This window comes from Pezoporus flaviventris, unplaced genomic scaffold (genome assembly GCF_033815535.1).
Source record: "Pezoporus flaviventris isolate CSIRO_AGI_PZ_B2104156 unplaced genomic scaffold, CSIRO_AGI_Pfla_v1 ptg000007l, whole genome shotgun sequence".
NCBI lineage: Eukaryota > Metazoa > Chordata > Aves > Psittaciformes > Psittacidae > Pezoporus > Pezoporus flaviventris.
Genome location: NW_026892555.1, coordinates 24,537,501 through 24,565,325, shown reverse-complemented (window position 1 = coordinate 24,565,325; position 27,825 = coordinate 24,537,501). Strand labels below are relative to the sequence as shown.

Genomic DNA, 27,825 nt, shown 5'->3' with positions numbered 1-27,825 from the left:
AAAAATCACACCCTTCAACCATACAGCTAAGGCTTAATTTACTTTGAATATTCAAGGTGAATTAAAATTCTATCTAAGTGGCAATACAGGACAATAATTTTTGCTTACGATCAAAGCTGCAGCTAGACTAATTGTATATGCAAATCAGGCAATTTATATTTAAATTATGCATTCCTATTCTAGTCCCACAGGCACACACAGATCAGAAAAGGGAATTGGTAGGACATTTGCAAGGTGCTTGAATATTTATTACCAACTGCAAACATTCACTGATCGTGAGAAAAGAAATATACACAAGCAGACATACAGATGCAATTTTATTACCAATTTCATAAAAATGAGCTAACTTAAATACAGACATTTTGTGTCTATGAACTGCAGTTACTAACACAGTGGGTTTCTTTGAGAAAACCTATATTCTTGGTGATATTTACTACAAATAGAAATTACCTTTGTATGGCATGATGCACTTTCATTATTATCATAAATTTAGCTTTACATTGAGGTGTTTGCAGTGGTTAGAAATGCTAGTTATATTAAACAGAAGCACAACATCCCAACATTTTACAGAGATTCATAATTTCATAGCTTTTCATTCTACATATTTTACTTTTCAGTCCAAATGTAGAAATTGAACTTTATATTCTAACTTCTATATTGCGTAAGATTTTTTGCAAAGCTTCTGAGAGTGTGAAGATGCTAAAAGTGCTTACAAGGCCATAGGCCTGACTGATACTTTTTTAATTGGCATAAACTATGGATTGGACTTTAGTATTTCAATTAACTTTGACAACAATTTGTGTTGTGCTATATTAAGTGTGGAAAAAAAAGTTAAAATATGTCAGGAGTTTTGGTATCAATACCCCACCATTATTCCAATATAGTATGAACTCATGAACACCCAACGAACTAGATAGTCACTGATTTTCTGCACATCTTTTCAAAATAAATGTTTCCACTACCTACAGATATTTTATAGACATAGAATGAAGACTTCATAGTTTTAAATAACAATAAAACCTCTAATATCTATATAGGAAAAGGTATGGGTGACAGTGAAGGAGATTTTATTTGCCTTAACAAGAATGGTATCAGCACTCTTTTCTCCTCTGCATTTCCTAAGTTTCCTCGTGACACAGAAAGAAGCTAAGGCAGCAGCCCACAGGGGACTTGGACCCCCTCAATATTTACTAAAAAGAAATAGGTATTTCCACAGAGCAAGTCCTTCAACCTATGATGTGACTATCCTCTTAACACACTTCTCTCTTGTCCACTGAGGGCACCAGTAATTTGGCTTGTACTCTTAATCTACATATCCATAATTCAATGAGGTTAATAGGGAACTGATGACTCTTTTCTACTGATGTATGAAACTGAATTGGACTCACATGGCTTTAATTCACAAGGTGCTGTGTACTATGTGCTTGCTCCAACAATACAAAAGCACATCCTTAACTTGCTATATTTCAGGAATTGTACTGGAGTTTATCAGTCTCCAGAAGTTTAAAGTGAATACCCTTTTGCATGCTTTTGATGGTGTTTATTGACCATTTTTATGCAAAATTATTTCAGTTCAATGGATTCAGCACCCCAATCAGACTTTCATGCTTGATTCAGGCATCTACACATTGTCTTTATGGACTTTTGAGACACCAAGATCCACACTGAGCCAGCAGAAATGACTTGTGAGAGATTTGCAGACTTCTTGACTGGCAGTTGCAGCCCAGCCCAGGAAACTACAAAGCATGTCAAATGGCACTAGAAACCTATTCTTTCAGAGCTGAATTGCACCTTCACTGCTTTGAACTGATTATGACATTGTGGAGACCTCCAACTTCAGTGCACACCCCTGAAAATAAAGGTCCATGATTTAGGAAATGCAGTGTGCTTTCTGATGTTTTACTACTCTTAGTAACAGATACAGGTATACATCCTGTATAGAGTCTGACTTTTTTCAGTCTCCAATTCAGAGGCATGCTCAGTTAATACAAGGATCTGATTTAAACCTACATCAGCATGAAAACAGACACTGGAAATTGGATAAAAGGAAAAACTTTTTTTCAAATGAGCTGATGACGTATGTTCACAAGCTGACATGTCATGGGTCCTGTACACTACTATTTGTTGATATATGCAATGTGAATGCACATCCAATTTTATAACTCCAGCCAAAAGCTTCAAGTAATTTGTGTTACTAGCTTATTAAGAAACCTTTTTTTTTTCTCTATTTGTACAGCATCTAGGAGTCATAAATGACCCAAAATGCCAAATGACATCAAACACTACTTGCAAGAGGAGTAAAGTTCCTGAAATACAACTGAAAAATGCTCCTCTTACTGAGATTTCCTGGGTCCATTATGCTTTATCTTTGCTGTATGAGTATGGAAAAACAAACTATGAAAATCCCTTTGGGCATTAAGAAGGCTACGCTTCCCTTGGACAGAAGAAAAATACGTTGATTGTTTTGTTATTTTTCAAAGAAAATGCAACAGAGTTCCAAAAATATTAAAATGTTGACAATTATAGACTTTACATGATAAGTCCACGTCATACGAAACCACAGCTTCTTGTCTGATGCAACGACATGCCAGCAGAACAATTTTACACATATGTTCTGTATCTAGTTTAAAATAAAACAAAAAGCTGTGAGCAGTTACAGGAGATTTTATGAGAAAGCATTAAAACTCCTGCATATTTGCCTTTTAATCATTAACTCCTGCTTAGATAGCTGCTGTAGACTTCATGATTATACAGGTGTTCAGAAGGTGTGTCTGTGTGTATGAGCATATATATAGAAACTCATCTACCTCACTGGCGTTCAAGAACTAACTCCTGGCCCCTCTGAAAACAGGGAAGCTCTGATACCAGTGTCAAAAGAGCAAAGGCTTAACTCCAGTACCGCAATGGGATCCTCGCCAGGAAATTCTTGTGCTCAGGCAGAGTTTTAGTGTGTAAAAAAACTCTGCACAACCAAAACATCTGCCCAGGGTGCTTTCCAAGCTTGGGGAAGCCACTGTCAATGCCCATGAAACCACCGAAAGCAGCTGCAGAGATGCGATCTTGCATACCTGCATTGAAAACTTTGCAGGTTTATGAGCACAGACTTCACTGGGGGCTGACAGGTACAGAATCTTTTTTAAATGAACAGTTACATTGCACAGCTGAAGGTTTTCCTTTAATGGGTTTTTTCCCCTCCTGTGGGAATTCTTACCTTAAACTAGGTGAGAACCTTGATGCTTAAAAAAAGTAATCCCACACAAACTTTTTCTTTTAAATTACTAACAGACTGAAACTTCAGCAGATCAAGTTTCAGCCTGAAACCGTTATAACCCCTGAAAATAGGGTCCTTCATGGAAGTACCAACAGCCCCCCCCCACACACACACTATAGCAGCAGATGCTTCTATTATAAAGATTATTTCATATCCTGATCAGTTCCAGTTTAAGATAATTAAACGCAATTTCTTCTTGTTACTAGTATGCCCTCCCCCCCCCCCCCCCCCCCCCCCTTCCACTCCTCACATCAGTGCATTAACAGCTGCACACAGCTGCCAGAAGACTAAGCTGGTGTTTTTAAACAGCTCTTACCAGCTTTCTTCCAGATCTCCTCTGGCACATATCCAGACGCAGGCCTGTGAAGGAATTCCCGATGCGATTCTGCAGGCGGAGGAGGCGTGGAGGGAAAAAGAAAGAACATAGTAAGCAATGCTTGCTCATTGAGAACAAGGCTTAGAGAAATACCTTTTCCCTTCCCTTATTGCTCAGACAAAAAAAAATCCCATTAATTTACTTTTACTCAAAACAAATGGATGCTGTGGCCATAGCTCATGAATGTCACATAGACAGATCAGTGTTGAGGACTCAAGTGTCTCATCTTAAGCCAAGCTGAGACTAGTTTGCTTTATTTTTATTTTACAGCATTTCAAGTCAACTCTATATAATAGTTTCCACGCTTTCAAGGCTGGCTTTGCAAGACCAACTGAGGGAGTGATGTGCTTCATCCTTTGTCATTGTATTTATAAAAAGGAAGAAGAAAGAGGGCAACAGCCTGGGTTTGGTGCTTCTGCTCTGTGCAAACAGAATGGCTACTGACAGGCAGAGATAAAAGCCAAGATGTCATTCCAGTGATCAAATAAGCTGTCCACATAAAAAGAAAAGGGTGTTTCTCTATGTTCAGAGTGACGCTTTCCTCCATCTGAGCCCATGTTGGCAACTGCAGCTGCATGAGTTTGAAAAACAGAACCTTTAACTTTAGGTTAAGCCCCTAAACACATATGCTGCCAAACAACCTCTCTGGAGCTGAAGCTCGTAATTCACCTGTATATTTCAATCACATTTTGACAGATCTTTTCCCCTCCCCTTTTTTAAAAGGGTTTAACCTCTAGGCCTGAGCCTAAGAGCTCTGAAATCAGTAAGATCCCTTCCACACGGACTTCAAAGACGTGAGATCAGACAATACAGAAAGAAAATTCACTTTGGCCTGAAATTTAGCATACAGGTTTTCAGCAGATGAAAAGCTTCTCCTTTCAAATACAATTTAAAACCTGATTAGCTATTTCTTCAAAGTCATTGAGAAATAAAAAAAAAAAACACGAAAAACAAACAAACAAACAAAAGATACATAAAAGTAAGTTCATTGCCATGATTACTACTGCCCGTGTGACAGAATTCAATCATTAAAATACTTGATTATTACATTAGACATAAGGTTTAAATCTTCTTGGAGATGTTGCTAGAAATGAAACATCCTGTTTGATGTCTGAGTTTGAAACATAACAGAAGTACACATTATTCTTTGAATAATAATTTTCACTAAATATATTCTGTTTTGTATCCTAAAGTTATCATTCACTAACTTGGTCAAAAAGCAGTACTTTTAAGGAAAAGTTTCAATCATTAGGTTTTGAAAATTGTTGTTTACACCAGCATACATATGCATGAAATACTATTTATGTACAATAAGCCACTGTATTGTTTCTTCATGGCCAGGTTTTGGTAACAGTGGGGCTACAGGGGTAGCTTCTGTGAGAAGCTGCCAGAATCTTCCCCTGTGCCTGACAGAGCCAATGCAGCCAGCTCCAAGACGGACCCGTTGCTGGCCAAGGCTGAGCCCATCAGTGATGGTGGTAGCACCTCTGGGATAAATACAGTTAAGAAGGGGAAAAAGTTACAGCACAGGAGCAACAACAGCTGGAGACAGGAGTGAGAATATGTGGGAGAAACAGCTCTGCAGACACCAAGGTCAGCGAAGAAATAGGGGAGGAGGTGCTTTAGGCACTGAAGCAGAGATTCCCCTGCAGCCTGTGGAGGACCTCACATCAGAGCAGGGGGATGCCCAAAGGAGGTTGTGATCCCATAGGAAGCCCACGCTGGAGCAGGTCTGCTGGCAGAACTTGAGATGCTACAGGGGACCTACACTGGAGCAGTCTGTTCCTGAAGGACTACATCCCATGGAAGGGACCCATGCTGGTGCAGTCTGTTCCTGAAGGACTGCACCAACGGAAGAGTCCCATGCTGGAGCAGTTCATGAACTGCTGCCTCTGTGAAGAACCCATGCTGGAGAAGTTCGTGGACTGTCTCCAGAGGGAGGGACCCCATGCTGAAGAAGGGGAAGAGTGTGAGGAGTCCTCCCCTGAGGAGGAAGGAGTGACAGAGACACCCTGTAATAAACTGACCACAACCCTCATTTCCTGTCCCCGTGTAACACTGGGGGGAGGAGGCAGAGAAATTCAGGACTGAAACTGAGCTCAGGAAGAAGGGAGTGGTGGGCTTTGGTGGGCATCTGGCATCTAGCCAGAGTCAACCCACCACAGCTACAGACACTGAAACACATTTAAGAGATGACACTTAGTATTGGAGACAGCTATCAAAGGTGGAAATGACAAGGGCTGTTTCAGCTATGTGGGGAGTAGGGAATCCCAATCCCTGTGCTGTTTCTAGCATGTGAATCTGCAGACATCAACTGGGTGGACTGAATCTTCCCATCTGACAGGCAGCTGAGTGGATTTCCCCAGCTCTTCTGTTTGTCACTAAAGTATGGGATGAAAATTGTAGGCAGAATTTCACACCTCTCAAGCATAAAATGACAAGGGTGTGTATGTATGATTCTGTAAAACAGATAACTATTTACACTGGTTTAATCAAATTCATAGAGGACTTCAGACCCGATGCTGAAAATGGAAAAATTCTCCATACCACCTGGTTCATATGGTTCTGGAGACAACAAATGTCCTTGTGTACCCTTCTCTCATCCCTTGGAGGCTTTTAGACTTGTGGGCACAGTGCCGGTTCAGTCAGGGATAGAGGCAGCAGCAGCAAACATTACTCAAAAGCTCAAGGAAAACTAAAGGCAAAAAAAAAACACTCATAAAATTTGCTTTCCCCACGTCACCTGCAGGAAAAGACCCAACCAGACCCCAAATGCAGCAAAACAAGAGGTTTGTTGCATTCATGTCTTGTACCTTGTGCTGACTTTTCCTGTCTGCTATTTAAGATACTATCCACTGCAAGGGGATCATAACCTTGATTTAAGCCCTTTACTGTGGCACGTTGTGTTAAAAATAAAAGAGATGTGGAGCTAATTTTTTGGTACACATGGCTTTCCAAAAATGGAATTCAATGACATAAATGACCAGATTGCTGGTTAATTGTTAAAATTTCCAAAACATAAACATCAATCAAGCTCTTATTCCAACCACAAATTATTTACATGAGGAATGAGATCCTCTGCAAGAAGAATTAAATCAAGAGCTTGTGAGAGTCTTTCCCATAGTTTGGAATGGTGCACACACCAAAAAAAAAAAAAAAAAGACAAGAAGCGCTTGTGAAGATAATAAAAAACAAATTTTCCAAGCAAGAAAAATATTATTAACATGGCTATTTTTTAGTCAGTGGTGATGAGTCCATGAAAACAATCTTCTTTTGGGGGCTAAACTACAGAACATGACCAGAAGATAAAGTCTTACATGACTATTATTTTTTAAGGTAAAGTGGCCTTCAGATTAAGAATCACAGAACTTACTCACTAAAACCAAGCCACAAAAAATCTTAACTTGGATGTCCTGCAAACTCAAACTAAACGTAACATTAATTGAGTGAAGTCCCTAAAATACAAAATGTTAAACCAACTGCAAGAAGCCACAATGAGAAAAATGCATTATATTAACTGACTGACTGTAGCACCTAGAAGTCAAAGTAAATTCGGCCTGGAAGGAAACAGGATGAAATTAGACAAAAATAGGAATAACCTGAAGTGACACAGCAACTTATAAAGAAAAGCCTATCAGAGAAGGCTTTACATGTCAGACATAATACAAAGGTTTGTTAATGGTGAGAATGCAAGAATGTTATTATACAGAACAATAGGATGTGCAGTACTGAACTGACTCGAAATTCACGGAAAGCCATGACTTGAAAGCACTTGTTAATAATCAGTCTGGTTCCTACTGAACCAGATGAAAAAGCTCAACAAGGAAAATAAAAGGCCCATATACATGACAGTAACCAGTACTTGTCTGTGAAGAACTTAAATGAAGTAAAACAGATTTTGAAATCAAAACTGTTTTGGAATTTTCTATTTTAATGTGAAACAAACTTTTCAGCAAGAAAGTTGTTGGACTGGAGCACAGGAATACACAGGAGGAGAAAGCCCTCACATGCTATTGAACAGAGGGCATAACATAATGTATTATTTTAAAAATATACAGAATCATAGAATCATAGAATAGTTAGGGCTGGAAAGGACCTTAAGATCATCAAGTTCCAACCCCCCTGCCATGGGTAGGGACACCTCACACTAAACCATACCACCCAAGGCCTTGTCCAACCTGGCCTTGAACACTGCCAGGGATGGAGCATTCACAACCTCCCTGGGCAACCTATTCCAGTGCCTCACCACCCTAACAGGAAAGAATTTCCTCCTTATATCCAATCTAAACTTCCCCTGTTTAAGTTTTAACCCGTTACCCCTTGTCCTATCACTACAGTCCCTAATGAAGAGTCCCTCCCCAGCATCCCTATAGGCCCCCTTCAGATACTGGAAGGCTGCTAGGAGGTCTCCATGCAACCTTCTCTTCTCCAGGCTGAACAGCCCAAACTTCCTCAGCCTGTCTTCATACGGGAGGTGCTCCAGTCCCCTGATCATCCTCGTGGGCCTTCTCTGGACTTGTTCCAACAGTTCCATGTCCTTTTTATGTTGAGGACACCAGAACTGCACACAATACTCCACCTGAGGTCTCACGAGAGGGGAGTAGAGGGGCAGGATCAACTCCTTCGACCTGCTGGTCACACTCCTTCTGATGCAGCCCAGGATACGGTTGGCTTTCTGTGCTGCGAGTGCACACTGAAGCCGGCTCATGTTCATTTTCTCATCGACCAACACCCCCAGATCCTTCTCCGCAGGGCTGCTCTGAATCTCTTCTCTGCCCAACCTGTAGCTGTGCCTGGGATTGCTCCGACCCAGCTGCAGGACCTTGCACTTGGCATGGTTCAACTTCATGAGGTTGGCATCAGCCCACCTCACAAGCATGTCAAGGTCCCTCTGGATGGCATTCCTTCCCTCCAGCGTATCAACTGAACCACATAGCTTGGTGTCATCCACAAACTTGCTGAGGGCACACTAAATCCCACTGTCCATGTCAGCAACGAAGATGTTAAACAAGACAGGTCCCAACACCGATCCCTGAGGAACACCACTCGTTACTGGCCTCCAGCCGGACATTGAGCCATTGACCACAACTCTTTGTGTGCGGCCATCCAGCCAGTTCTTTATCCACCGAGTGGTCCATCCATCAAATTGATATCTCTACAATTTAGAGACAAGGATATTGTGTGGGACAGTGTCAAACGCTTTACACAGGTCCAGGTAGATGACATCAACTGCTCTGTCCCGGTCCATCAGTTCTGTAGCCCCATCATAGAAGGCCACCAAATTGGTCAGGCAGGATTTCCCCTTAGTGAAGCCATGCTTCACTAAGAAGTGAAGAAGTGAAGAAAAAGGATTTTGAGCCTATCCTAGATATTTTAAATAAGAAAGAACACAGCCACAAAAAAAAAAAAAAAAAAAAATCCTGTTGTCAAAATATGGTGCTGGGTTCCACATGGGCCTCAGTGTATTTATTTCAAGAACATATTCAACCATAAGGATCATCGATAGTTAATTGATCAATTAAACACCAGGTTTCTGGAGTTTAATGAGTAGAAATATCTTGTAGAACGCTTATTTTTGGTGGTTTTAATATAAAGAAAATAGGTGCTGAAAGTACTGAAAGAGGCATGGAGACTTGTAAGAGGAGAAATAAATACGGATCTGGGAAGTGAAACTGAAACGAAAAACTAGGACCAAATAAAGGATATGAACTCTCACAAGATAATAAGGACTGAAGAAAACAGAATAGAAGAACTTAAAAGGGAAAGCTGTATTCAAAACTGTCAAAAAGCCTAATCCATTATTTGGAAAGAAGAAACAGAAGACAGGTTGAGAATACAAAAGAATGGAGGTTTTTATCGCTGGACAATGACATCCAAGTCTATAATAACTAAATATTAAGAAATAGAGATGAACATCTGATCTTTTGAGGATCTTTTAGAATTTATGGTATTTATGAAAATACTGGCAGTGACAATACCTTATATGCTATAGTGAACATCAGGGCCAAAAAATAATAAAAGCTGCAGCTCTGAACTAGAGATTATTTCATATATGAAATACATATGCTTTCCTATGCATATCTATACTTTTCATTTTTCATATGCAAGTTTTGCTTCATTCTACCCTATAACAAATATAACAACGTTAGTGGGACACAGACAACAAACAAGAAATTTCTTAGAGCAACAAACATCAAATATTCATTGCCTTGTTTCTAACAGTCAAGCTCACAAGTGTGCCACTCCAGTTAATGAGACAGATATGTGGTGTGTGTATATTTATATATACACACATAAAAGATACAAATTTCAAGGAGCGTTAATACTGAATGAGACTATCTTGCTAACCTTGTTGGGGGGCATGAGTTTTAAGTATTTTTATGTGCATCTCTGCCCTTCTTTGCCCTCTAATACCTTTTTGTGGCTACTACAACACACTGACCACATGGAAAATTGTGTTAAAAATATAGTTGTGTTCTCATTTAAAAAGAATGCGAAAATGAAAACCACACAGGTATTGCATTACTGAATCATCCTCAACCAAGATCAAAACCAAGTACTGAGAATACAAACACAAATGTTTCTGCAGCCGTAGCTTAACAGCATGCAATTCAGTACACCGCAATCCAGCCCAAACCTCCCATGAAGCAAGTGGATTATGAACAATACTTACTATCATCAGTGACCAGTATTACAGAGGCCTTATATTCTTGAATTACAAGTTACAAATGTTACTGTGGTATTCACAGCATTCCCATTAGCTAATGTTGAGAATACCATGTATATCACAGCAATGCTAGTTATTTGTAAAAGGTAAAGGAAAGATTTTATAATCGCAGCATGACTAGACATGTATTGACAAGAATGCCCTGGCTAACACTACAGTATGCGGGTGAACAAACTTCAATACAACATAAACTACCTCTGAAAGGGTTAACACTTTAAAATGTGTTAAGAAATGGCTAAGCTATATTTTTTTTTGATAAATTCATACACTTCTGATAATCCTGGCTTCCTAGGGAAAATACTGCAAGTATTGGCACTCTTCAGTTGGAGATTTCAAGCTCTATTTTGTTAGATTGCCATTCAAACCAATTCAACAGCCACAAAAAATCAGCATCACTACAGACCTTCTGATGTGTGCCTACACCACTTATCTAGAGTCACAGCTGCACTCAATACGGTTATAGATCTTGTTTATAACCCAGTGTTGAAGAACCCTCATCTTTAATTTATCTGACTGTGTGTATTTCAGTATACAATGTCTGATACGTGTAATTATTCACTATTAGGATGAAAGTTGCAGTCCTGCTGCAGTATGTAGTACTGAAATTCTTCAGCAGAAATAGAGGAGCCGGGTGATGTATTATTCACTTCACAGACCATCACAGTTCATCAAGTAAATATATATAAAGTCTGAGTCATTTTTTAGACTTTCATAAACATGTATTATTCAGACTGAAAAGAATGGACCCATCTTACTTTCAACACACTCTTGGAGAATAATGAGAGCTTGTAACCTGTTGTAGCTGGCTAATGTGTGTATTGGATTACACTGCATTAAAATGATCAAATATTTCATTTGATTTCTTAATTAAAAATACGAAGAGAAAAATATCGATCAGATGCTGCAAACTGCCAAGCTCAATGTGATTTACAAGGATGTTAAATTAAAAGAACCACAAAAATCTTTGGCAGACAACAACCAGAATTTTCTTCAATTTCTTTTGGACTCAATCTATCTATGCTGAATTTCAGCTCAGATTTTTTTCAGTGAGAGATATCTATGAAGACCATGGTGTAATGTTTATAGTGAGAACTTATCACTTCAGTGATGATATTTAATTGTAAAGAAAAAGAAACAAAAGCACAGACAATGTAGCCATATGGACCCCTTTTGTTTTTTTCCTCTTGCTAGTGGAGATGACAAGATGGATTTAAAGAGTGGATTACCTCTTTTAGAAAAAAAGTACAGAAGGGAATCACTGACATTTAGAAACCCTGCAGCAAAAAAACAGTATTTACATGTTGTGGCACCTTAATTAAAATACTGGGAGAATTTTTCAACCCCCTCCATCTCACTTCAAAACTAAAATAAAAAGCCCTAAACAGGGCAGTGTCCCAAGGCTCACAGACACTGCTTCAATTTTATTATACCTCTGAATGTTAGGAGTTTTCATTTTGTTAACTAGATTACAACCTGGTTTGAGGAAATTTAAGGACTACCTTCCCATAGACTCTTAATAAGTATTTTCTGCCTGACATGTCAAGACATAAAAGCACTTCTTATTGATATTTACAATTGAGATGGATACTACATCACTGAAGCAATACAAGCTTCATGTCTATGAGTTTCAGAACTAGTTTTTAAAGCCAAATAACCAAAATGGACAGGTTAAATTTGGAATGGACTCACTCCAACCAGATCTATTGTACCCATAATACTGCAGAGGTGATTGGTATGTCTGATGCTGAAGGCTGGGCCATATAAAGTCTTTTGAGGCAAACAGACTTTGCTGCTTCCAAGAATTCATTTTGACAAATACACAAACAAAATGGCAATATAGGGACATAACTGTATGTTTGATCTTCATTTTATCTTTTGCTGCTGCTGCTGTTGTAGCTATGACTATTTTACTTGGACTGTACTATTATTTATGAAGTTTTGATTAACGTCTTGAGTTCCATTTTGTTGGAAAAATGAAAAAAACTCAGTTTCCTTTCCTTTCTTTTATGTATTAACTGTAGATACAAGCACCGCAGCCTAGCTCTTTTTGCGTCATAGCTTTACTAGAGAAGGGTATCACTGCTTTTGCTCTAGGGGCTTCCTCACAAGCGTTCTTCCCGAAGCTGCAGATGTGATCGACATTTCAGATGCCATATTTATGAGTCTTTCTTTACATTACATTTAACACTATTCATACAAGCCATTACCTGAATGCTTCTTTCTGAGAAGGGCTCCTCTTGGGACTAGACTTATTAGTGAACTTGGGAACAGCATTTCCATAACCGTTCCTTTCATTGACTGAAGCTAATTTATACAGCTATTGGCTGAGATCATTTGACACACACAAAAAAAGGTTTGGTTGTTATCAAGAGGTACTAAATATTACAATAATACTCTAGAGATTTACCAAGAGGAGGTTAGAGAGGGCATTGGATTTGTTTTTCTGGATTTCTATTTGCACTTAAGTAAATTTTAGATTTAATAAATTATTCTTAAGGGCAAAAGGAAAACAGCTTTATTTAAAGCTGTAGAGTTGCAAAAGAGCACACAAGCAATTCTGCTAATGACCACAGTTTATGATGATTTTGAGCAGATGACATTCAATTTGGACAATTTTTTTGCTTTTTAAGATAGATATTACACAAGTAAACCATTTTCTGTTTTCTTCAGAAGAGCAGAGAACAACAAAAGGGCATCAATAAGATGTGCTTCTTTACCACATCCACCATAAAAGTGAGGGGATGAGGTATAAGCAGGCCAACATAATAAATTACAGAAAGCCCACAAAACAAAAGCTTGGGTTTATACAGCAGAGTCATCTGGAGTAGTTGTGTGAGGTATTGTGTGAGTGTGACTGTGAAGGTCTGCAAGAGCTAAAGTTCAACTGCTTGGTCTGCTCTTTGTAAGTGGGCTTTGCAGCTCCAGCTGAGTTCTGAGTGGCTCGGTGTAACTACACAGCGAGCAGTACCCAAACCAGCTCAGATACACCTGCATGAGCTACAGTGGTAGACACAGACCTAGGAGGATCATGTGGGCATTCCAGATGTTGTTTCTTTCTTACATGGAAACCAAGTACAGCCCAGAAGTGCCAAGTACAGCTAAGAAGCCCCCATATCTTTATATCTCCCTTCATTTCCTTAGAAAGACAAATTCCAAATTAAGTCACCTACTTTGATAAGGCAAAAGCCCTTTGTTTTGTAGTGTTAAGAATCCAGAAGCACCTACAAATTTCCTTAATCAAGCAGGCAAGGGACGGAGATAGGAGGAACAGAGGGTCAGCGCACATCTTGCTGCTCTGCCATCCCTGTGTGATAGCTTGTCCTCCCACCCCACCAATCTCAGATATTGATGAACAGGAAGCAAATTACCAAGCATCATCCAACCCTCAAGCTATTCCACATATAAATGTGACTATTAGGGCATACCAGTTCCAATTCATTCAGTAGTCAGCAGAGAGGAATTTTTCATGGCTATCTTGCAAGAGGAAGCAGAAGAACCAATATGAACTTCATCTAGCACTTAGCTGAGGTGAAAGAGGACCAGTAAAAAATTTTAATGAGGATACTGTACCTAATGTAACTGGATCTGGATTCACTGGACTCTGCTGTCTGGAATGACTACTGCTGCTGTTACCGCTTTTTTTTAAATCTTCTGCATCACTGTACCGCCGTATCCAGTAATTGAGCTCCTCACGATCTGCTTCTTGACATCGCCGTAGTACAGTAAGAGATCGCCTAGTTTTTTCCACCATGTCCATTATACAGTTTAACAGCTATTTGCAGCAGTGGATGGAGCAGATAGACACACACACACAAAAAAAAGAATATTTTATTCATAAATTGACAGAGAAATACAGAAAACTAACGTGCTGAGTGCCTGGGGTTTAATAATGGAGTCTACCCCTGTTGTCTCAAATACAGCTGAAAAATTTCAGTCTTGTTTTTAAGAATGGCAATCATTTCATGGTAATCCTAAACTGTACAGGTAGGGATTTCTGAGGGAAAGGGCACAGACAGGGAGAAAAAGACTAAACAGACTGCAGTCCCACTAGTGTCACATGGCTCCAGAGAGGCCAGGAGATCTGGTCCAAAAGTCATGCCAGAACTAATAAATTCAAAGAACAAATCCGATGTGCCCCAGATCCAGGGTTTATAGAGCAGAATCCATTCCCTATTTGGCAGCCTGTAATAATTAGGGTACTGCAGGAAGCACTTAACAGCAAGGCCTGGTATGACCTACCTAATGGGGAACAGCGAGACCTCTGATCTAATCACCAATGCTTTCAAAACACACACTGGAATTCAGATTTGTTTTAAAAGAAAAAAATAAATAAATCCTTTCTTAGAAGTGCTCCTTTCAGACAATTATATATAAAAGTACATTCAGCCCTTACATGGTCAAGGTGTTTCCACTCTTCCGCCCATTCTCTGTCTGTTAGCCTGTGATCAATCATTTCTTCTTGACGTGTGCCATGCAACCCTGCCAAAAAGGAGCAAACCATGTTTACAATGTTGGAAGTCCTCTAGGGAGCTAAAAAAAAAAGAGCCAATCAGACGAACATATGACATATTACCTGGTCTAGCACCAGGAATGCTACGACAAAAATAAACGGATGCTTAAAAACTTCGCTCTCAGTTCTTTTTTAGCACTTATCCCAACACAAGACGCTACCATTTTACTCAATTTAATGTGTTCAATTCTGCAGGTTCTGTAGGTTGCAAGATGACCTTTCAGGAATGGACATACGCCTTTCTGATTATATACTATTTTAATATATACATAGCATAAAATACAACATATAACTTTTCTCTTGCACTACTTGAAGAAGTCAGCAAGACAATTGTTTGGTAACTCGGCATACTGAATATTAGCTGCTCTTCAGAGTTGAAAAATATTACTATAAACTCAGTGTTATTTCACTAAATGCAGTAATTACTACCATGTCAACAGAGCATCACTAAGGGTTCATCCCTTCACAGATGTTTAAACAACATGTGGTTAAAATGTAGCACATATATCAGAACAGCTGACAACATGATACAACCAAGCCAGTATTTATTATCAACACTCAAGAGGAACCGACACTTGTTCTTTGTTTAGCCTCCTATATACAGATGCTGAATATTTGTAAATGTTCTTCTTATCTTGAAGATCTGTTTAAAACCAAGAAGAATAGTAAGTGCAGATGCTAAGCAAGCCAGGCAAATGCAAGAGCATCAGACATCCCATTAAACCAAAATGTGTTGCTATGTGTAGGTGGTGCTTCTGCCATTTGCATCCCCTGCAGACACCCCCATGTTGCACCGCACTTTTGAGATGTCACACACAAAACACTCTCTAAAGGCTAGTAACCTTCCTCTAGCCTAAGCTGAAATCAAGCTACATCAATGTTATTATTAAAGTCTCTACCTATCCTTGCCTGTCAGACACCTGAGTGTCCATGTCACCTACGCAGCTGTGAAAGTAGAGTTCCTCCTCCTTCTGTCTTGCTCTAGAGTGTAGCAAAGACACAATTCAATCTACTTTTACAAATATAAGTTTGAAATAAGGCCATTAGAAGCAGCTAGATGGACAAACAGCTATAAAGGCTACATCTGAATGGCAGTTATTATTTAACCAGAAAGAAAAAAAAAAAAAAAAGCTCTGTCCACAATACAGAATATGACTGCAAGGAAAAAAGAAATCTAAAAAAAAAAACCAATGCAGAAAATCAACATGCCTTACCCATAGGTCTGTTTCTGTCCCTGAGGTCCCTGTGGTTAGGGTGTCTGTATGAGTCCCTGTAGTGGTGGGCAATGGCCATATCATCCAAACGATAATGCTGAGGTGGAGGTGGGGTGGGATGAGGCAGACCATTGGGCTGATAAGATAAGCCATTATTTGGACTGTACCGCTGGCCTGGGCTAATAGTGCAGGGCCGCTTGCTTGGATGCTCTGAGTGCAAAGGCTCTCTGTCAAAGCCATTTTCTTTGGTTCTGAAAAACAAAGCAAAGGAATGTTAATTCATGAGCAGAGCTGCTCAGGAACATGCACCCCTACCTACACATGCAGCTCTTCAGGAACTAAAGCTTGTTCTTTCACTTTGCTTCATGTGTGTGTGTTACAGAACATTTCATACTGCTGCTCATTCAAAGTATACACAGGACATAATCACCTTCTCTAACTATCTGTGTAGTGTGAGAAATACTAGCAGTGTGAGCCTTCCAGTGGAGTGGCTTGAAGAGCTGGGCTAGAAGGCGAGCAGCCTTCACTGAAATCACCAGCTGATGGGATGGATACACACATAATTGAAGAGCTGAAACAATCAACTGAAACATGAAACTAGAGGCTGAGAAATCTCTACTTTCAGGAGTCCTATAGCATGTAGTAATTAGGGGTAATTTGCAGTTAAAGAAGGTAGGAGGTTTTTTTCAACAGGATAGCATACAGTCTTAAGGTAGTTTCACTGTGCTGAAGCTCAGCTATATGCAATGCCAGATGAGCTCCCATAAAGATCTGTGTCACACCAAGACTTTGGGTGAGAATGACTGTAGATAATGAGAAATGCTTTCTTCAGAGATTTTTGTACCATCTGGGTTATTTCAGTCAAAGGTGCTGTGACTGTCATTAATTTTGCAGGAAGATGTGGTTAGACTCAAGTCCTCAGTAACATTCAAGATTTCCCACTCCATTACTCTCAGACAGGGGTTTAATGCTCAGGCAACTTTGAAGAGTTGTAAGGGAGAGGGGCAGTTTTTTATGCTATTGCTACTTGTTAGTACAATTCAAAATCAGCTATTTCAAAAGTCTCTACTCTGCACCTCTGCCTGAGAACCTGGGCCTCACACTGAACTGATTTTCCATTAAAATAAAAAACAATAGGTTAGAGTTACTTCAAAAGGTTCACAACTCTTTTTAGGGAAGCTTCATTTCAATAAAGTATGGGTTTTTTTATCACTGGAATAAACTAAAGCTACAAAACATTACTTTAAACAGAAATGTTATTAGATATAAATATTTCAAACTGTTGAGGTTGCATCTCTCCCTACAAAAACCTTTATTAAACAGCTGATATATTCTAGTCTATTTTGAAGAGAACTTTCTCCTCCATGATTTACAGAAGACATAATACATCTTCCTAGTAATAACACAATTTTTTGTCACTTTGACAGGAAGGTAAATTTGAGCCAATTTTCTTGTTTGCCTGCTGCTAAAACCAACTGCCCTTCAACAAAACCTCCCCCACAAACCAACCAGCCTTGAGGGACTGTTTGTGGAGAAATACTCAATGCATTAATTGTTGCCCCTCAGCAGGTTCTCCTTGAATGTCAATGAGAGGAAGGATAAAACCAAATCTTTACCAATGTCCACTGGGAAGAAGGATCAAAGGGAAATCTTGCAATTACAATCAGGAAATTAAAAGATAAGTTGCACTGTTTTCAGAACAAACAGAGTTTTCAGGGATCTCACCACAATCACTAATACCAGAGAAGCTGCAGGTAAATATATTTTTTTTTATACCTTAACTTGGCAAAGATGGAAGAATCTTTCACCAATAAAGCAAGGACAGCTGTTCTAATTCTGGACAGAGACATAAAAGACATACTTTGTTCAAGTATGTACCTTGTTATAAAGCAAATGCAGAATGCTGTGAAAACTCCTAATCAGGAAAACCTGAAGACCATCACAGATTTTTAATGACACACAATGGAACTGCTTGCAATAACTCCCAATGGCTAGTGATGTTTTTGATGGCTCTCAAAGGCAAGTTTTGCATTTAGCTGCTGGTGTTTTCTTTGCACATATCTACTCAAGCTCAATGTCCAGATCTTTCAATTGCAAAATATTATGCAAGCAAAGAATGGATTTTCCTTTATGTACAAGCCAAGCTATTCATTTGCCAAAGTTCTTTATTATTATAATTAGAATGTTCTCTAAAATGGGGATGGTGGTAGTCAGAAACTGTATGGAATTAAATAATTTTATTGACCTTTTTTTTTGATCACTGAATGTAGGAAAAGCAACCCAGAAAAATGTGGCCAGTAGGAATCCAGTTTTCCTTTTCTGCTCTAAGGTTATGATGTTTAAATAATCTATTTTCATACAAATGCACATATTTGCAAATTACTGTACAGGTACTTCTGTGGTTTTCTTAGGAATGCTTTGTATTTAATTACCTTAACTAGAATGCAATGCATCAGCTTGGACAACACGTCAGCATATCCATTTTTGTCTAGAACCCTGAGTTTAACGAACATAAAAATTAACATTACCATTGAAAACACTTTTTTTTTTTTTTTGGCTGTTATGCTGTGTAACAGCTGTCAGGTCTTTTCTGGGTGTTAAAACCCTAACTCTAGAATTTGTTGTTACATTTTCTGCATAGACTAAATAAACAACATATCAGAATACCAAAATGAAGACTTCACATTCAGTATTTTTGCGTTTCTGGCTGTATGAAAGATATTAAAAGGTATTAACTTCCAAAGTCTCATCAGAACAAGACTCACTGGCAAATTTACTGTATCTGAATATACTGAATATAGTGATAAAAGACTGAAGAGTGACATAATTCAGTTGCCCTGACCTCAACCTAATGTTCTGCTTCTCACCCCAACTCCCAGGACACCATCATTTCACCAGGTGCCTGAGGAAAGCACTCCCGTTTCACAGCAACTGAGAGACTCATGCAAGTACTAGTTCCAAATCCAAACCCACCACAATTTTAATCTGATTTTTATCTGATCCATCTGATTTTACAAAGCAACAGTAAGCTCTAAAGATGAAATAACACTGAATGTGTAAGCAAGCATGACACATTTTCTTGTTTTAATTTTTCTTGCTCCTGTTGGTCACATTTTCCTTCATGTGCACATAAATGGATGCTATCCTTTGGAAAATTGGCCTTATGATAAAGTTGGGGTCCCTCAGATACAAACATGCAAGGGGTTATTTTACTTTGAGCCATGATTCACTCAGATTAAAGATAGCAGAATAGATGCTGGTCATCAGTCTGTACCCTTTAAGAGACCTTACGTTGTTTGTAAGTTATCATTTCAGTTTTAAATTATTTCAACTTATGGATCATTTTCTGGGTAGGAAATCTGACCATGCAAAACTGCCTTGGCTGGGAAACTAAGTATTACGCCAATTTCAAATAACACTGAAGTTAGATTGCAAGGAGAGAAAGCTATTTGTGTGAGATGCTTTGATTTAGATTATACTCCTACCAATACAGTTTTGATGACAAAAGAAGTGATAAACTTATTTTGTTTATAATACTGTGTTATAGAAAAGATTAATATTCCTTGCTAACAGTTCATATTAGGAAAATTATTTTAAAATTTCTCATAAATACACATGGCTTACAAGGAGCACAGCTGTAAGAGCTGTGAGCATCTTTCACCTTACTGAGATGTGGAGGAGCTTCGTCAAGTAAGATGAATCACCTAACAGAACTATCAAAGTCAATCTCTGTGCCCAAGTACCTTCAACACAAATTCCTTATCAGGGGTGTCAAGGGTACAGCAAGCACAGCAGTACTTTCTCACAGAACAATCATGACCATTTTTGTTTTCTTCTCACTCAAAATTAGAGCTACTCTAACAGATTTTTTTGCAGTCATATATTCACTTTATATGCAGCTGTCATAAATGTAGAGTCACTGTGGTATGACACACATACAGCCCTTTCCAACAAGCTCAAGGGATGACTAATTAGCAAAAAGTCTTTTGTGGTTAATGTATTTTAAATCATGTTATTTATAACCAAGCATTCATTCACCAAACAAAAACTCACATTGGTCCAAGTTCTTTTGCTTTACTATGGTAGAATGTAAACTCCAAAAGTTGTAAACAAAATAGAGTGAACACTTTGTTCATGACATGTCATGAACAAATTACCAAAATGTGTTGTCTCCTCAGGTGTCAGTTTTTCTCTCTTGCAGTGACTGATGGTTCCCAGTGTTATTACAGAAACAGATTGATCTTTTTAATGAGCTAGTTTAATAGACTCCAAAATCTCACCGTGGCTGCTCATCCGTGTCAGACCATATGCACCAAGAAAACATTCAGTAAAACACGAAGCTCTGCTGTCAGACTGCTCTATAAAACCTCACATACAGTAGACTTGGATATGCAGATAAATAACCAGAATTGGAAAATGCATATGCAAAAAAGGGTTGGAAATTATAAGCAGGAAATAATTCCTGCATGTGGATTTTCTTTGACAAAAAATTACAAGGTGGATGTGGTTATGTGCAACACACAGGTTCCACTTACTTTGCCTAATTCTTTACTGTATTTTCACCTCTATTGGAATCAATGGTATGCAGTTACCCGTGCCCAAAAGAAAAATGTAAATATGGAAGAATGTGTCTATATATGATATACCTATATCACATACACATTATATACAACGTGTGCATATACCATATCCCTTGAGAAGTGAAAAAGACATCACAATTTAATTTAGTAAGAGATGATATCTCAAAAAAAGAAATTATTACAACTGCCTTGAGTTTCCCTGGAAAGATGTTGCCTTTTAGTAATTTTTCTTCATATTCTAGCAACAAAGTCACAGCAAACTCTCCTTGCAAAGCATGCCTCCTATCTTACGCTGTATTTTTATTAGCATATATGAAAACTACTTATCTAACAAAAGGTATATATATTTCCAGATGTTTCCTTCTGTTCCTCTATAAACAATTAAAAAAATTAATAGTGTAATGAGTATAAATGCAGACAAATATTTGGTTTCAATACTCAGTCTAGGCATGCTTTGACTCTGAGGGCAGTTTTCTGTGGTTGATTTACTTACATTATCCAAATTAAAAGGTATGTAAACTCCCATTCAGTAAATGTAAGAATCTTTCCAATGGGATCTTGTCTTTTTCCTAAATCTGTTGTACAAATGTTCCTGAGTACAAGAGACAACTCCACCAAACTTGGTTCCACCAAAACTAATGTAGGGGTTTATGTTTTCCTGCATAGCTTTAATCATAGCGGAGAAGTAGGTATGAATAACCAGAGACAGAATTGTTTGGTACTGCAAAAAAAAACCTTATTTTTTAAGCTCAAGGCACAATTTCAATTGGTGAGCTGGGCAGTCCAGTCTTTCATGACAGCAAAACATGTCCAGATCAAAAAAAGAAAGTTGTTTCTTTCTGGTTTTTCTTTTTTTTTTTACATGCCTCTTCTCCAGAACTAAGGAGTCTGATTTCAAGCAGCAATCAAGAGAGGCTGCTGGCTGATAGCTCTGGCACCTTAGAAGGTTCTGGCCAGTGGGACACCCTGCATTACAGCCCCATGTCTGGACCTTGGGAATTCAAACACAGGGTCTTACCCACAACACTGGAAGTTAAAATTCAGTTGTGAAGCCAAAGGGGAGAAGAACTGAAGACTCCCTCAGCTGGATGGAGCCCCAGAGAGACTTCAGTTGTGAAGTCAAAGGCACTTCCTCATAAGCAAAGACTTCGAAATTTCAAGAGCACCTACATATTTAACTAAAAAACAAACTTAAAAGAAACACCAAGGACAAAATCCATAAACCAAAGTTAAATCTCTCTAGGTCTAGGGCTCAGTTTTAATTAAAAGATGAAGGCTGATTTTAAAATCCAATATTCTTCTGATCTGCCAGTCTGCTTATGGGCTACTCCTATGTCCTTTTTGCTGTAAGACTAACAAGGGGTCTTTTCATTACTAAGTTTTTATACAACTTTATACCTGCACCACCCACCCTCCCCCATGCCACCAGCACTGAAGACACCATAGGTGACACCATACTTACTACAAAATGAAATTCAGCACTGTCAAACCAGGTCTCAATGGGGAAGGGGTGCTATTCCAGAATGTTACAGAAGAAAAAACAAAGGAAATATTTAATTGCTCAGTTTTCCTTTGTGGCCTTATGGGAGAAGCAAGTAATACCACTCTATTAACACAAAAAAGTGAGCTAGGGCTGTCAGGAAGGCATATCCCTCTTCTCCTCTGTAATATCTGTCAGGTAAGACCTCACATTGTAAGGCTTATGTGATAACTTAATGTGTTCTGTCTACTTGTAGGAAAAGCACCTGACTACTGACACTGGACTACAGTATGCTAATATTTAAGTTATTCACAAGATGCACAAGATAATTTAAGAGGCCTTTTTAATAGACATTTAGGTACACTATTCTGCAAAGACTGAGGATATGCAGCAGAACTGCCCCAGGGAGGTAGATTTCAGCTTTGGAAATGTTTCTGCACACAGTAAGAGACTACATGGAAAAAATCTAAAAATTAATCATCTTTCTTGGATACAGTTAGCAGGTTTGTGTTAACATCAGTGGCTGATTCAGTTTGGTCTACTTGTCAGGGAAAAATGGTGAAAAGAGCACATAGAAAAGAGCTTATCTGCTGGTATGGAAAGCAGAGTATGGGAAGCTGGCATGTTAATTTTCCCGCTGGTCCCTAGTGATTATTCCAGAACACAATCTAAAGCAAACTAATTTCAAATACTTTCACATTTTTATCTATCTAATGGCTATGTTAATTTTTACTGTTCACTTCTGCTTATGAGAACCTTCAAGTTTTACTGTGAGCATTCAGACTTCTGTTTCTCTTGCATTTTGTGCTACTTGGCCTGTTCCTACACAAAAATGTCATCTGTGCAAAACTGCAAGCCTTCTTGATTTTGCATATCCTCACCTTTTTCATTTAAAAGATAACTAGGATACTTGCCATGCCTTGGGCACGCAGGTAGCGGCATTTGGCAGAATAGCATTATAAAAAATTTCCACACTATAAAATCCATGGCAAACTAAACTAAGAAAAATACAGTATTTGGGCCTCCCAAAGGTAAAATGTTTATGCTAGCCAAATGTCTAACTCTGTTATGGGAAGACAGTTAAAATAACCACCAGAGTAATTTGCTTCTAACACTAAACAAAGAACTTTATTCAAATAAGAAAAACTGTTCCACATCCCTAAAGGTACTGTGCTTCAAATACACACACTTGCTTGCCCTGTTTCTGCATAGACTCTATCTCAGCTCAACAAAAAAACAAATTTCAGTGAACGTTTCTCCAGTTTGGAAGAAATTCAATATTGGATACGTGGACATGGGAACATGGCACAGCAGAAGGGAGTCAAAACCCTGACTGCACTCTGGAGCTTGCCTTGTACTTCCCAATACAGAGTGCCTCGCCACTCTCCCCATACTTACTGTTTAGCCCAACAAAACCTCAAATACAAAGGACTTGTATGGATCTGGAGTGATCTGCTGCTCAGGACTTTATGCTGCACAGAAATACTATGCATAAAATAGTAGGGTGCTGGTTGGCCAGTATTGCTTCTGCGTGGATATCCCCAGAGTGTATCCTCAGGTGATTTTGCTGCCTGAATCAGTGTGTGCATATATTACATTTATATACCCAGAGATATATATGTACATGTAAATTTCTTCACTGAAAGGGCTTCTTCACTAACAGGCTGTCCAGGGAAGTGGCTGTGTCACCATCTCGAGGTATTTAAAAGACGTGTAGATGTGATGCTACGGGACATGGAAGTGCTGGGTTAACAGCTGGAATCAATGATCTTAAAGGTCTTTTCCAACCTAAACGATCTGTGATTACATATATATATGTATGTACGTATATAAATGTACCTATACAAAGGGACAAGGGATAATGCTTTTAAACTAAAAGAGGGTAGGTTCAGACCAGATATAAGGAAGAAATTTTTTACAATAAGGGTGATGAAACACTGGCACAAGTCGCCTAGAGAGGTGGTGGATGCCCCAACCCTGGAAACATTCAAGGCAGGTTGGATGTGGCTCTGACAACCCAATCCAGTTGAAGATGTCCCTGCTTACTGCGGGGAAGTTGGACAGGATGACTCTTAAGGAAAGGTCCCTTCCAACCCAATTGTGATTCTGTCCACCCATACACAAAGAGCAGGGTGTGAAAGGCATGGCAGGCCTCACCTGTCTGGAGTTCGCCTCTTCCCGTTTTCGTTCACATCGAGAAGCAGCTCTGAGGAGTCAACAGGTGAGGTGGTGCTGGCATCCAGAAGCAGCTGTTCGTGCTGGGCGAGGTACTGGGCTGGGTTCTGCTTGGCTAGCCTTGCACAGTGCAGCAGCTCCCGCTGCAGCAGGGGCAGATTGGCCTGGAAGAGCATGGCACACATTAAGAGCGTAGCTTGCAGGCAGTTTCAATAGAGATGGAACAAAAAAACAGGAAATCAAAGAAAAGACTGCTCTGAGATGAACCTGTTGCAACCATCCTCCAGTTAGGTTTGTGGTTAGGCAGGCAGCCTCTTTATGGGCTCAGATCACAGCTATGGTTATGTACGCATGGAAGGACGGGAGTTTACTGAAATGGAAAATAAAACTAAATGCTACGAGAAAACCAGGTCTGAGTTTTAAAAACATCAGGTCTGATCTTTAAATCAGGTCTTATCTTTAAAAAGGTAAGAAGTGCTGCCCTGGCAGATTTCATCCCCTTTCTTACAATCCAAACCCTGAGTTCATATGAAGCAGCAGTTCTCAACAAGTAACAAACCTTCAATGTTTGTTTCCTATTCAGACTGCAGTTAGTATTTTGAAATCATTTGAAACCATAGGATCTGTGGCTCTGTAAGTTGCCTCAGTCACTACCCTTCAAGGGCCTTGGGGTGTACGGGATTGCCCTCAGTTTTCCCATTACACTTGCAGTTACACATTAAGATACAGATTACAACAAAATCTCACATTCCAAGCTTCAGCTAATCATCCGGAGGGCTATGACCTTCCTCTTAGCAAGATGTAGCTTGAATTTTTAACCTTCCTCTCAGGGCCCCAGTGGGACTTGGGTCATGAGCTGGAGCGTACCAGGACTCAGACACAGAGAATTGAAAACGCTCATTGATTCCCGGGTGGCAAAATCTGCCAATCTACTGGGGTCATACTTAGTCATACTTCATGCTAGACTGGGACCAAGGTGGAATTGTATGTCCTTCACCTCAGCGTGGACAGATGCACATCCTAGGAAACATCTTCCTTTCTTGCTAGCACACACATACATCAGTGTTAAGATAGTCCAGTAATTTCTGACATACTCACTTGTGCCATCAGGGGATGTGCCCTGACCTCTCTTGCTCCATGCCCAATGCAAAATGACTTGCTGCTGAGGGTCCTCAAGTACTGGATTAAATTTTATGACCTTTAGTAACTAGAGATAAGGCAAAGATCTCCAATGGCCCCCTTTGATTTTGAAATAATTCCCATGGGAAAATATTTCTTAAGTCAATTTTTTTAATGTGTAGGGAACCAAGCACAAAAACCCAGATGTTTTGGAAAGTTTTGAGCACATAATCTTGGTAAATTACTTTGCACTATACAAATGGCAAGTGTTCCAGCACTTGCTTCTGTACTATAGGAGTGGATCCACTAAGCAATAAAAAAAATCAGAATAGGGACAGTACATATGAACCTTTCAACGGAGGAAAAAAAAAACAGCAGCAACTGCTATCACTTATTCATGTTAGGATGGGAAGACAGATGGTTGTGGAACATGAAGTCTTTTCAAACCTCCACAGAACACAAATATTTTGTGAAAGTACCAAAGAAATACCTTCTTTTGGTTCTGTCACATTTTTGTCCATGGCTACTGCATAACAGAGAGAGAGGAGTACTTTTGTGAGCATTGTTTTTCACTTGTTTTAATTTTGTTGTTTTTTAAAAGCTCACAAAGAACCTAAGTCAAGACACCCAACTACTTGAACTGCCTCATGGAAGAAAAAGATTGGAGAAGTTTAATTATATTTACAAATAAGTTTCTGGGGAAATAATGGGATCAAAGCTACAATTTTAATAGTGGTGTCTAGCTGGAAGTTGTATCATCACATCTCAGCATGCCTGCGAGGTAGAATTGTGAAGTCCCCACTTTGCAGCTGAGTAACAAAGGAAAAAAAACAGCACCTTTTCATCACTGTTGGGGCCTGTTGGCAGACTTCTACATCTGTATATGTGAAAGATACAAACCAGTTTTCAAGCAGAAGCCAGATATATTTAGGTTAGAAAAATACAGATTGCAAACAAACATGATATTACTGGCTTACAGACCACTAAAATGTTGCACTCCAGTGTCCGGAATGTGCCCCTACTCTTGTTTTGGATTGGTAGTGTCTTAGCCTCCTCCATTAATTTCATAATCATACATAGGAAGAGGAGAAAGTGGTTTTTACCCAGACCTGTTTTCCACTTTCAAATGTCCTAACAAGAAAAGAAAACATTATCTCTGCGCCTGCAAAAGAAGCTGCAGCTCCAAAAGGCAGTTTTATCATTTCAGGGCTCACTCCAGGTAATTAGTTCATAATGTTCCATTGTTGGATGTTCCTACTTTCTTTGAAACTTCAGCAAGAGAACTATGTCAGTATTATAATTTAAATTAAAAAGGCTTCATTAGTACAATTAGTCTTTGATGCAAGTTTTTATAATTTCAAGTTTAATAAATTATTCACAGACGTCTTTTTAAAAAAATTTTGACAGATTTCTGCTCAGAGAACCTGTGTAACTCAACATCATCAAATCATATATTGTTACTGATGCTTACAACAAATATGCACAGCACGTTTATTGAAGAACAGAGCGTTGGCAGTACTGAACATGTACACCATGTACCACTTAAATTTAATAGACTAAATCCTGCTTGATATTAATATAGAAAATGTGCACAAAAAGGCTCCCAGCCAGTGAAGGGTTCTGCAGGTGAATGATCTTATCTTCCTCTGAACCAGTACTGGTAGAAAGATGAGCAATTTGATGACTATTTATTATCTGTAATAGATCGGTGCTCCCTGGCGTGAGGCACCGTACAAACACATGGTGAAGAGTAGCTTCTTTCCCAGAATTTTTATTACAGAAGCACAAATATTGGCCTCCGACTGCAACATAGCATTTGGTAGACCTAGCAATCTGTAGTGGATCTAGACCAGACAGGATATACAGCATGCAAAAGGTTTCAAGAAGGTTTGAGTGATTTGCCTATGATCAGGTAACAGATCAAAGCTGGGAACAGAAAACAGGTCTGGCTTGAAGAAAAGTATTTGGGACAGAAGGGACTACAGGGCCCAGGAGTCTCTCTCTTGCCATGGTAATGCTGCAGGACACGGCCAAGATCCTAGCTCGGGTCCTGGGAAGCAATACTGCCAAGTTAGCACAGTCTTTAAGGAACTGTCTTAGCTAAATTTAATCCCAGATTGCTTTGGTCTACAATAAATACATATATAAAAATTATACATATATTTGCCGGGTGCTCCAGCAAGAAGTACAGAAAGTTTTCCATCTGGTCCCTGCCTTGTAGACAGCTTGGGTTTTTTCCTGCCACACAGTCAGTAGGCAGCTTGGCTGTGGGAATACAAATCCTTAAAAGTACCTAACTATTGCCTTTGAGCATTCAGTCATATGAGCACATCTCCTTCACCCCTCTTGTCATCAGACAACTACTACTTCTAC

The 27,825-nt window shown here is 39.1% G+C and overlaps 1 protein-coding gene across 11 annotated transcripts in view; it reads right to left on the bottom strand.

The window, feature by feature from the left end:
• The window catches only part of RUNX1T1 (RUNX1 partner transcriptional co-repressor 1), a 120,737-nt gene that overhangs the window by 15,766 nt on the left and 77,146 nt on the right, over positions 1-27,825 (bottom strand). For all 11 annotated transcript variants that reach the window (XM_061448132.1, XM_061448123.1, XM_061448121.1 and 8 more), the window contains 5 exons: positions 24,316-24,497; positions 16,099-16,349; positions 14,768-14,853; positions 13,945-14,146; positions 3,588-3,656 (listed from right to left, as the gene is read on the bottom strand). In XM_061448132.1, coding sequence (XP_061304116.1) covers positions 3,588-3,656; positions 13,945-14,146; positions 14,768-14,853; positions 16,099-16,349; positions 24,316-24,497 — 790 coding nt within the window. The remainder of the gene's footprint in view (positions 1-3,587; positions 3,657-13,944; positions 14,147-14,767; positions 14,854-16,098; positions 16,350-24,315; positions 24,498-27,825) is intronic.